We start from the raw sequence: 12,725 nt of genomic DNA, 5'->3' as shown, positions 1-12,725 counted from the left end.
TATATACAAAGGCCTCACCTTCAGCACTACACCAAATTTACCCACGTTAGACATGTCAAAGACCTGCCCTTCTTCTCCCCAACCCTGCAATGGAAACACGTATTTGCCACAAATGCCTCCACCCAAAGCTAGTCTAATCCCAACACTAAACCTGCCTCTCTGGTTGATACCATTGTCCCCCCGTGAACCTCCAACAATCCCAACAAACCAACCCCTGGTCACCTTCCAGAATTCCTCACCTCCAACTTGGCCTCACCATCCTTCTCCAGGTCATCCCTTCCTAAGAACACTAACCTTTCAGCAGAAGATAGGATAGCCATACACAGCCTATAACATATCCTCACCTAACCTCCCTACCTGCTGACAAATTTCCACCACTGTTGGCACCCGGCAATTATCAGACTATGCCACCAATAAATTCTGCCACAGTGATCCCATCCAAAAGATGCAACATAACTTCCACACCCTACTTAAAGCCTTAGGGCCTTCCTAGAGCCTCTCCTGTGAATCCATTTCCCTCCTCACCACTATGACACCCCAGACACCCAACTTCCACATGCTCCCCAAAATGTACCAACCCAACAATCCTGGACACACCACTGTAGCTGGTTATTGTGCTCCCACTGCAAGAATTTAAGCCCTCGTTGGCCAACACCTCCAATCTATGGCCCAAAATCTAGCCTCCTACATCATACGTACCAAACACTTCTTTTGTCAACTCTCCACCATCCACACCCATCTACCTCCTGGACCCCTACTCGTCACTGTTGGCACCACATCCCAGTACACCAACATCTGTCATGTCCATATAGTCTTGCCACTATTTAACACTAATTCTCCCAATATGCTTCATACTTCAAACCCACTAATTCATTAGCCATACACCTTAGTAACTACACCATAGCACACACCTACGTGTCCTTTGAAGGGAAGGTATATAAACAAATCTGTAGCACAGCCATGTGCACCCGCATGGCATCCTCCCGTGGCAACCTGTTTATGGGCCATCTACAGGAAACTCCTGGTATTGTTCAGGGTGATATCTTTATGATCTGGACTCAGGGCCAGAACACCTTGTGCTTATTTCTTCACAACCTCAATCCTTTCTATCCCATCCATTTCACTTGGTCCTCCTTAACCCAGTGTTCCACCTTCCCAGATGTTTAACTACTACTTTCTGGTGGCTCCATCCAAACCTCTGTCCACATTAAAACCAACAACAGTATCTGAATTTTGACAACTGTCAGCCCTTCCACAACAAAAATTCCCTGCAGTGACTGTGGCAGTGCTATGTTGTCCATAGAAGGCACCTCAGACTTACGTGTGTGTGTGTGTGTGTGTGTGTGTGTGTGTGTGTGTGTGTGTGTGAGTGAGAGAGAGAGAGAGAGAGATCACCATCAGAGCCTGTTATTGGCCCCAGTATGTTTAAGGCTGGTCAAGCTATTATACAATCGCTTTGTGTACAAATTGATGAAAGTAAGGTCCGTCAGTTATGCAAAACATCGTTGTTTTTTCCAAGTTCCCAAACATATTTCAGCACTTCTGTGCCATTATCAGTGGGTTTCTGTTTTATTTAATCTGCAACGTGAACATTTTTATTAGACAATTACAAAATTTTGTGGATATTTAGTTCAAACAACAATTCGTTTCTTTTTGTTAATACCTTTACAGTCAGTTTACATGGTTTTTCAGGACCACTCGTGTATTATTTATTACAAATAGCTTGTCATCCGCAACCAAACGATGTTGATGAGAAATTTTGTTGGGAGTTAACCTATAATTTTATGCTCTAAACATAATTTAGTTTGTCGCGATATTTTGTGCTTATATTCGTTTTTACTTATGTTTTTGTGTACATAATTGGTTCCTGCTGAATGCTACTTAAATATTGTTTTCAAATTGTTAATGCTTCTGTGGAATAAAGTTGTTTACAGTCTACTGGTTGTGTTGTACTTATACCTCATTACAACACAATTAGCGATGAGTGTGGTCCTGTTCTCTGTGCAAATTTGTACTCTAGTTGGTTGTCCATTTATTCTCTCGGTGATACAGCAGACATTTTATGTTGGTTGTTTAACAGCCAGAATCATTCACTAAGCACTGCACCATGAATCACAGGCACTGGGCGATCAAATTCAAATACTTCAGTCACTAGCTTCTGTTTTGTCTAGTCAGTCTGTCAGTCAGTGTCGCCTGCTGTTTTCCCCTCCAAGGCCCCCTTGGTTTATATGCCTCCAATTACTACATACAATGAGTCTGTTGAGGAATGGGATGCATACAAGAAATGTCTGCAACAACACTTGCAAGCTTTAGGGATTACTGATGCTATTTTATGTCCTGCATTGTTCCTTTCGAGGATATCACCAAGGATGTATCAAGTCCTATGTCAACTTGCCCCTTTGCAAGACCTGTCTTCTTTAACATCTAACCAAATGTGTGAACTTCTTTCAAAGTACTACTGTAAGCACAAACATGTTATTGCATCCTGGGTTGACTTTCACCACTGCAGGAAGCAACCTCATCAATCCTATCAAGCATGGGCAGCTCAATTCCATAGATTACGTCGTCGTCATTTTGTGTCTCATGTGCGTGAAGAGCCACATGCTGATCAGATGGTGAGAGATGCTATCATTCATTAATTCTGGATCATGAGGTGTGAAAGTGTGCCCTCCAGTGTCGAAATTAAGCCCTCTCCAAGGTTTTAGCTACCGCACAGTTGTTCAAGGTGTCACAAGCTGTTGGTAATCAGGCTGAGTCACAGTCGGAGGTATTGGCAATCCAACCTTCTCCTCCACACCAAGCTTCTGATAAGTTTCAGGGTCAAGCTTCAGATAGGTCTCAGGAGGAAGACACATTGGTGGCAGTCTCCACACGATCACAGCATCAAGGCAGCCGGCCTCACTCTCAGCAGCAGCCCCACCGACAGAGTAAACAGGCCACTCAACAGCAACGTACATGCTTCACACTCTCGGCCTGCCCTTATTGTTTCATTAACCACAAGCACCCAGACTGCCCAAAAAGCTGGACTACCTGTCAATTGTAACAGAAAAGGTCACATTGCTTCTGTTTGTAACGCAAAAATCCAAAGGTCCTGTTGTTGATATGGATGAAAACATTGTATCAGCTATTTCTCTTGCACCAAACAAAGCTTTTCATTGATGGTACAGTTTTTCATAAAGTTCTGCACATGCTGTGGTAACCTAGTTAAACTCACAAACTTATATGGACTTGGGCTCCCCTTCGCTTCTCCCTCTGTCACAAAAGTTAGCAAATTGCAATAAGCAGAGCATTCCTATTTTGGCTAATTCTCTGCCCCAGTGACCTATAAATCAGTAGTCTGGTTACTTACATTTCTTGTTGTAGATAATGCACATATGGAGAATCTTTTCGGATTAGATGCTTTTAAGTTATTTGGTTTTACCATTTCAGATGACAAGAATTTAATGTCTGAGCAGGTGCATAAAGATGCATTACATTCCGAGTTTTCCTCTTTGTTCTCTCTTGGATTGGGGTGTGCCAACAATTTCCATGTGCAAATTACTGTAAAACCTTCTGCTCATTCTCATTTTTTCTGGGCCTGTCTGGTTCCAATGGCACTTAGAGAACAAGTCAAAGATGAATTACACTGGCTCACAGAATCGTGTTGCTCAGCTTATTGCATCAAGTCAATGGTCTAACCCTTAATTATAGTAAAGAAACTGTTGGACCAGTCATGCCTCTGTGGCGATTTTAAAGTTTCTGAGAATGCACATACACGATAGTGCACCTGGATGAACTCTTTGCAAAGTTACCAGGTGGTCAATATTTCTCAAAAACTTAATTGTCAGAAGCCTACTTACAACTCTTTTTAGATACCGAGTCACAACGTACTTTTTACTAGGCTGTACCAATACTTGCGGTTGCCTTTTGGAGTCGCCAATGCTCCCACTATTTTTCAACATTTTTTGGAATAAATTCCAGTGTCTGATGGGTTGTGCAAACTATCTGGATGATATTGTAGTTTCCTATGCCTCCACTGAGGAACATTTGCAAACTCTTTTTGCATCCTCCAGTTTGAAGTGTAATTTAGAAAAAGGTCAATTTTTTTTTCAACCTTCTATTGTTTATCTTGGGTCTGAAGTTACTTGTGACGGTCTCAAACCCTGCATCAACATGTTTCTGCTACTGAGTCGCTTCTACGTCTACGATGTTAGTATCTGATAATAGTCCACAATTTTCATCGCAAGCGTTGGCGGCATTTTGAGATTCCTGTGGTATTCATCACACTCTCGCCCCACCTAGTGCAAATATTAAAAACTCAGCTAAAAAGTACATTGCCAATACTTCGTCTGACGTTGCGTTAGATCAGTTTCTCTCCTAGCACTCTTGGCATGCCGTTCGGCAAGAACAGCCCAGTGGAGCTACTCCACGGGCACCAGCCGAGGACACTGCTACACTTCCTGTGTCCAACACCTGGACATCAACCCATGCAGCGACCATGCCTCTGCTGGCCGGGAGTGACTGTTTGGGCACACGGCTTCAGACATGCCCTGAATGGATTCCAGTTGTCATCGCCAGATGGAGGTGGTGACTCTGTGACATCTGCATAGGGGATGGCCTCTGCTCGAGGCACCGTGATCAGCTTTGCCTTCGTGTGGATGGCTGGGTGCCCCCTGATGTCAAACCATTGCCTCCAAGCCCGTTCACATCGGGCATCACATCACCTGCTGCTGCCGGTCCTCCACTCCCACATGGGCGAGGGCATTCATCCTCAGTGGTCGAATCAACAGTTCCTCTAATGCTTCCAATACTATTGTCAGCAATTCTGTCACCTATGCCCAAGCAACTGCTGATAAAAGTATGATCAGCATCACAAGCACCGTCACCAGAGCCAATGCCCGAGGTCGACCTGGAACAGCCCCGGTGTCTTGAGTGTCACCGTACAGTTTGACCCGCAACATGCCTCCCCCCATGAACCATGGACCTTGCGTGCCTCAGCGATACAGATAGCCGTACCGTAGGTGCAACCACAACGGAGGGGTATCTGTTGAGAGGCCAGGCAAATGTGTGGTTCCTGAAGAGGGGCAGAAGCCTTTTCAGTAGTTGCAAGGGCAACAGTCTGGATGATTGACTGATCTGGCCTTGTAACAATAACCAAAACGGCCTTGCTGTGCTGCTACTGCCAACGGCTGAAAGCAAGGGGAAACTACGGCCGTAATTTTTCCCGAGAGCATGCAGCTTTACTGTATGATTAAATGATGATGGCGTCCTCTTGGGTAAAATATTCCGGAGGTAAAATAGTCCCCCATTCGGATCTCCCGGCGGGGACTACTCAAGAGGACGTCGTTATCAGGAGAAAGAAAACTGGCGTTCTACGGATCGGAGTGTGGAATGTCAGATCACTTAATCGGGCAGGTAGGTTAGAAAATTTAAAAAGGGAAATGGATAGGTTAAAGTTAGATATAGTGGGAATTAGTGAAGTTCGGTGGCAGGAGGAACAAGACTTCTGGTCAGGTGATTACAGGGTTATAAACACAAAATCAATTAGGGGTAATGGAGGAGTAGGTTTAATAATGAATAGGAAAATAGGAATGCAGGTAAGCTACTACAAACAGCATAGTGAACGCATTATTGTGGCCAAGATAGATACGAAGCCCACCTACTACAGTAGTACAAGTTTATATGCCAACTAGCTCGGCAGATGACGAAGAAATTGAAGAAATGTATGATGAAATAAAAGAAATTATTCAGATAGTGAAGGGAGACGAAAATTTAATAGTCATGGGTGACTGGAATTCGAGTGTAGGAAGAGGGAGAGAAGGAAACGTAGTAGGTGAATATGGATTGGAGCTAAGAAATGAAAGAGGAAGCCGCCTGGTAGAATTTTGCACAGAGCACAACTTAATCATAGCTAACACTTGGTTTAAGAATCATGAAAGAAGGTTGTACACATGGAAGAACCCTGGAGATACTAACAGGTATCAGATAGATTATATAATGGTAAGACAGAGATTTAGGAACCAGGTTTTAAATTTTAAGACATTTCCAGGGGCAGATGTGGACTCTGACCACAATCTATTGGTTATGACCTGTAGATTAAAACTGGAGAAACTGCAAAAAGGTGGGAATTTAAGGAGATGGGACCTGGATAAACTGAAAGAACCAGAGGTTGTACAGAGTTTCAGGGAGAGCATAAGGGAACAATTGACAGGAATGGGGGAAAGAAATACAGTAGAAGAAGAATGGGTAGCTTTGAGGGATGAAGTAGTGAAGGCAGCAGAGGATCAAGTAGGTAAAAAGACGAGGGCTAGTAGAAACCCTTGGGTAACAGAAGAAATATTGAATTTAATTGATGAAAGGAGAAAATATAAAAATGCAGTAAATGAAGCAGGCAAAAACGAATACAAACGTCTCAAAAATGAGATTGACAGGAAGTGCAAAATGGCTAAGCAGGGATGGCTAGAGGACAAATGTAAGGATGTAGAGGCTTATCTCACTAGAGGTGAAATAGATACTGCTTACAGGAAAATTAAAGAGACCTTTGGAGAAAGGAGAACCACTTGCATGAATATCAAGAGCTTTGATGGAAAACCAGTTCTAAGCACAGAAGGGAAAGCAGAAAGGTGGAAGGAGAATATAGAGGGTCTATACAAGGGCGACATACTTGAGGACAATATTATGGAAATGGAAGAGGATGTAGATGAAGATGTAATAGGAGATACGACACTGCGTAAAGAGTTTGACAGAGAACTGAAAGACCTGAGTCGAAACAAGGCCCCCGGAGTAGACAACATTCCATTGGAACTACTGACAGCCTTGGGAGAGCCAGTCCTGACAAAACTCTACCATCTGGTGAGCAAGATGTATGAAACAGGCGAAATACCCTCAGACTTCAAGAAGAATATAATAATTCCAATCCCAAAGAAAGCAGGTGTTGACAGATGTGAAAATTACCGAACAATCAGTTTAATAAGCCACAGCTGCAAAATACTAACACGAATTCTTTACAGACGAATGGAAAAACTAGTAGAAGCCGACCTCGGGGAAGATCAGTTTGGATTCCCCCCCCCCCCCCCCACTCTCTGTCTCTCTCTCTCTCTCTCTGTGTCTGTGAGAGACCTATGTGAGGCAAGCAAAATGTATCCAGAATGAGTACATTATAACCAGAACACACAAATATATCGAGTTGTGGTTTTTGCTAAGTCACAGTGGACAATTTGTGGAATTATTTTACATAGGCAAGTAATTTTTTTACTTTTTTAGCTACTGAATTATGACACTGGCAAGTAATTTTTTTACTTTTTTAGCTACTGAATTATGACACTGAAATTAATCAATGTTTGACAATATAATGTAGTTGGATAGGTTAAAAAGGCTACTAACCAAGCACCGGCAGGAGAACACATAAAAAAAAGGTTTCACTTATGCAAGCTTTCTTCTGGCAGAATGGATATTATAATATAATTGGACAGATAAAAAATTACTCACCAAGTGACAACAGGAGAACACACACATAAAGAATTTTTACTTATAGAAACCCTTCTGCCTTAAGAAGGAACCGCTGGCTTCAAAAGCTTGCATAAGTAAAACATTTTTTACATGTGTGTTCTCCTGCTGCCACTTGAGTAATTTTTTTATATCTGATTATGTATCAATAATTTATGTTAATTTCTCCCACCTCAGCATTTCTTCACAGAACTACTCCATTCTTCACTTCATTTTAGTTTTCTACATCTTTCATTTTCTGACCTGTCTATTTTTTGCCATCTCCCCCCCACCTTTGTAATATACAGTGTAGTTAGCTTTGCACTCTTATTAACTTGTGCACAGTGTTCTAGCAGTAACCTCTGCCTTGCATATTACCTTGTCTTCCACCTTTAAGCTCTCAAGCTTTCAAATCTTATCTAGTGTCGTCCCCAACAATCAGTCTTTACTTTTCATCCCCCCTGACCCGGGGATCCGGGTGACTTTTCCAAACTCTACCTCTTTTCCCAAACCTCTCTAGTACCTTTCCCTTAACTCTTCCCCTTCAATACTTCTGCCAGGAGGAGGATCCAGCGGCTCCGAAAGCTTGCATAAGTAAAGCCTTTTTTTTATATGTGTGTTTTCCTGCCAACACTAGGTGAGCAAATTTTTTATCTATCCAATTACACTGAATTACAACAGTGGCATTTTAATTTAAATACTGGGACTATATACCTTATTCTGTGGAACTGGAAAGAGAAATTTAACATATCATTTAGTAACAAGATAACAGTGCAATATATCACTGTCCGTCATTAGAAGCAGAGGTCCCACAACATTTGTCCTATTGTACCAAAAACACAACTCAAGAATAATTATGTGTTTATTAATATGAATGTCATAAGGTGCTCAAAATGTTGATTCTGGGCTCTGATATCTATATCTACATCCACACTCTGCGAACCACTGTGAAAATCATTTTCAGAGGGGGCATCCCACTGTACCAGTTATTTGGTCTTTTCCCTGTTCCATACATACATAGAGCACAGGAAAAATGATTATTTAGATGCCTCTGTGTGTGCTGGAATTAATCTAGTCTTATTCTGATGAACCCTTTTGGGGGTGATATTTAGGAGTGCGTAGTATATTCCAAGAGACATCATTTAAAGCCTTCTCTTGAAACTGTTAGTAGACATTCTTGAGATAGTTTCTATCTATCTTCAAAAGTCTGCCAGTTCCGTTCTTTCAACATCTCAGTGATACTTTCCTGCCGGTCAAGAACACCTGTGACCATTCGTGCTGCCCTTCTCTGTATATGTTCGATATCTCCTGCTAGTCATATCTGGTATGTATCCCACATATTATAATATTCTAGGATGGGTCACACGAGTGATTTGTAAGCAATCTGCTTTGTAGACTGATTGCATTTCCCTAGTATTCTACCAATAAACTGAAGTTTGCTACTTGCTCTACCCATGAATGAGCCTAAGTGATCATTCCACTTCATGTCCCTACTAAGTGTTGTACTCAAGTATTTGAATGAGTTTAGAGATTCCAACTATGACTCATTAATACTATATTCATCAGCTATGCCATTTTTTTTGTCTCATGAAGTGAAGAATTTTACATTTTTGAACATTTAAAGCTAGCTGTCACTCAATGCACCACTTTGAAATCATATCAAAATCAGACTTAATATATCTTCATCAGGAATTTTCATAATGTAGGTCAACGTTATGCAGCATTTCATGTCCTCTGGACTGAACAAGTTAACAAGAAAAAAAATTTTTTTTTATTTTCCCTACATATTAAAGTCGTGAGGTGTCAAGTCTGGTGTGTTTCCTAAATGACCAATCCAACAATTTCTGAATGTTATGTTATGGAAAATGTATCAATTTCTTTTACACTCTAGAACAGCAATTACCTGTGCAGATTGGGAGGGACTGAAATCATACGGATTACGTTTTGTCCAGTGGGATGTCCTTTAATGACTGTGAAAACATATCCGTTAAGAACTGCAGACATTTGTGATTATTTAGAATCCCATCAATAAAACAGGTAGCAATGGCATATCATTGTTTATCCATTTCTCTGTGGATTTTCAGTTCATCAGTGAGTGCACACAATGAAGACTGATTTGTCCATGGTTTGTAAATACTTCATCCATAAACAAAATCTTGCATAAAAATGCACCACCACTTTGCAATTTCCAGAGATTCACAGAACTGAAACCAATTTTGAAAGTACTCCCCATGAAGCTGTAAGTGAAATGTGGAAAGAATGAAATATGCGAGACTTTGCTATTTGCACAATACTCCTTTAGCTGATCCCATTCAAACATACAAGTTGCCCAACAGTGACAGTTGGTCTGTGTGTTACCATTGCTAAAATATTAGTTACATTTCTCCAATCAGTTCTCAATCTTTAAAGTTTTTGTCTTTTATTCTTCACACCTCCAGTGAAGAATGAAGTCCTTAAAAGTTTTCTCACAATATTTGCAAAGACGGGTCATAAGGGCTTGGTACAATCAGGACGTCTTTTGGGATGCCACCTGTAGCATTTCTCAAACAGTCCTGGGACATTTTGCATTAACAAAAACCGGGTCGACAGAAGCGTCCGATCCCACACGTCGGCTTTGACCCGTGACGTAACTGTGTTGTCGTGTGTGACGTCATGACGGCGCGGAGTTTGGTTTGAGTGTGGCTATCTCCAGTTCTGTTTTATCTTATTTTATTTACTTTTCTGATCTGTTCGTTCTATCTCGTGAGATTTTTTTTAAAATTTAAAAACACTTATTACTTATTTTAATTATCTGTTTCCTCCAATTTCTGTTTTAGTTTATTATATTTATCTTTCTGAACTGTTTGTTCTATCCCGCGAGATTTATTTTTAAAGACAAAAAACACTAATCAGCTACTGAAGCATCTTTATCTTCTATGGGTTGCAGGGGTTACGACCCCTGGGGAGGTGGGTGGGTATTCATGCAAGGCTGTCTTCACTTAGACGTTGTAGCTACGCAAGGCGTCTAAATTTGTTTATATTTAGTTTGCCCCCCCCCCCCCCCCCACCCAAAACACCCCATTTCCCGCGCTTGTCCCGTTAGTGTCATTAGGCTTCTTGTGGTAAGTGTGTGTGTTTGTTTTTGTTTCCACCATATTTGTGACGTCATGGGTCAAAGCAGACGGGCGGGATCGGACGCTTCCGTATTTCCCAAAAACCATATTCTCTTTTATGTTCTATAAGCTGTTAAATTCTAAATAGCTTCACCAACAAGTTGTATGGTCATTACAAAAGCAGAACATAGATTGACTGACTTCACACAGGTAAATACACAAATCATATCTGCTTTAGATATTTTTTTTATATTTGGTGGCAGGGCACACATTTGTGGAGCCTCTTTTCCTGACAGCTGGATGGTGGTTTGTGGCACTTTTATTGTGGTGTTGTTTAATCATGTTCAATGCATTACACAATAAAAGTCCTCTTAGAAGGCTCTTTGCAATGCCACAAAAAAGGCATAAGCTTCCACTTACAAAAAGAAACCAAGCTGGTGTCAGAGTTTGGCAGCTATAAATGTTGAAAACAAACTTTTAGACATAGAAATGTAACATAAAATATCTATCGGTAGAAATAAATTATTTTCTACAAGGATACTCAAGTTTCCCCCGGAAAATATTCTGTACATGCAAACATTTCCTAGTAAAGCACACTCCACAACTATTACAGTATTTTACTGTCTTCCTTGAACTCTATGAAACACAGTGTTATAAATGTTATTCCAGAGTACAACTTTACACTGTGAAAATGGTGTGTAAAGAATGTTTCAGAGTTCTGTCATCTGAGATAAACCTTGTCTCACAAGTAATGGCATCTGTCTTCCAATTTACCAGCAATATATAAGGCTATAGGCATATTTTTCCTTTATTTTGTCCTGTGCAATAATTTATTAAATACAGTATTCGTCATAAAAATTCTCTATTTATTGCAGGCTTCAGGTTAAAGTCTAGGACATAAACATTGTGTGCAGTCAAGGAAAATATGTTTCATTTCGAGGAAACACTTCACTTAAATATCTTTTAAATTAGTAAATTGAAACTACCGAAGAAAAATTTCAACTTACCTATGTAGCTTGTAAATGTAGAGTATAACGGCATTCATATAGAACATTAAAAATACGACTAGAGGTAACATGAACGTAAGCAGAAGCGGCGCTAAAAGCCATGTCAACCACAACGTAAAGTGGACATCTATGTATTCAACTGGAAAAAAAAGACACGGAAAAGCCAAAGGCGAAAATTACTAATTATTGGCCACTGTCAACATCTACGGGAATATCGCATAGAATGTGTGCCCATGTGCAAAATCTTATTCTGAGTATAACGCTCTGCAACCTACCAATTGCATTTTCAAAATATCTTGTGACATTTGTCAAAACTGTCATTCCTATAAAATTTGCACACTTATTGCTTATATAAGTAGGAAATCGTATGGTGTGCTGCACTTGCGGTACGTCACTTTTACTGTGACAAACTTAAAATAATTGACGCACGGACCATGCTTACTGGTCACATTTGTATGTCAACACACGTAGTCACTCTCCTGTGATGGAAAACAACGCGCTAGAAGATATGTCAGTTTCGCAATAGCATGCATGGTATTACGAGTCGAATATACCGTTAAGTGAAGGAATGTGTGTCGCGAGAGAAGTGCGACGATGAAGCTATGCATCATTTCTTGATTATACCATTTTCGGTTTTCTACGAGTGTCGCTTGCAACTTAATTTATACGGAATCGAATGCTTTGTTCAGTACTCATTTTCTTTACGAATTCTATGTGCCGCATCTTGTTTTTTTAAGTCCTTACGCCCCATAGCAATATATACATATGTGATTAGTGACATATTTTCCCTTTATTTACAGAAGTAACAGAATACGCCAAAGAAAACCGCAATTTGATATTAAGTGCACTATTCACGCCTGGAAACATACTTCTAAAACGCAAACATGACGGAAACACCAATTTATTTAGATTTGTTGATGATATACATAATTGCTTTTAAACGGTGTTCACATATAGACGGAGATCAGCAATCGTTATGCAGTTGAAGCAGTGATGGTTATGGTTCAAAGGGCTCCCAAGACAAAGCAGCAAAATATGCGCGTTCTGTAAATTCGATAAGACAGGTAATAAATATGAAAAGCATTATAAAAGCCCTAGAAACCGTGTACCTAGTACAATAAATAAAGATATTATGGGACATCGAATGTACACTAAGAATGTT

The 12,725-nt window shown here is 40.5% G+C and overlaps 1 protein-coding gene across 2 annotated transcripts in view; it reads right to left on the bottom strand.

Moving 5' to 3' along the window:
• The window catches only part of LOC126194916 (transmembrane protein 68), a 120,713-nt gene extending 108,508 nt beyond the window's left edge, over positions 1-12,205 (bottom strand). Inside the window, exons 1-2 of one of the 2 annotated variants that reach the window (XM_049933289.1) lie at positions 11,839-12,205; positions 11,564-11,702 (exon numbers count right to left, since the gene is read on the bottom strand). In XM_049933289.1, the coding sequence (XP_049789246.1) occupies positions 11,564-11,702; positions 11,839-11,884 (185 nt within the window). In that variant the 5' untranslated portion in view covers positions 11,885-12,205. The remainder of the gene's footprint in view (positions 1-11,563; positions 11,703-11,838) is intronic. The other variant, XM_049933288.1, reaches the window with a different exon arrangement.
• Positions 12,206-12,725: the final 520 nt, after the last annotated feature.

This window comes from Schistocerca nitens, chromosome 7, assembly GCF_023898315.1.
Source record: "Schistocerca nitens isolate TAMUIC-IGC-003100 chromosome 7, iqSchNite1.1, whole genome shotgun sequence".
Classification (NCBI taxonomy): Eukaryota; Metazoa; Arthropoda; class Insecta; order Orthoptera; family Acrididae; genus Schistocerca; species Schistocerca nitens.
This window is presented reverse-complemented; position numbering and strand designations above follow the sequence as displayed.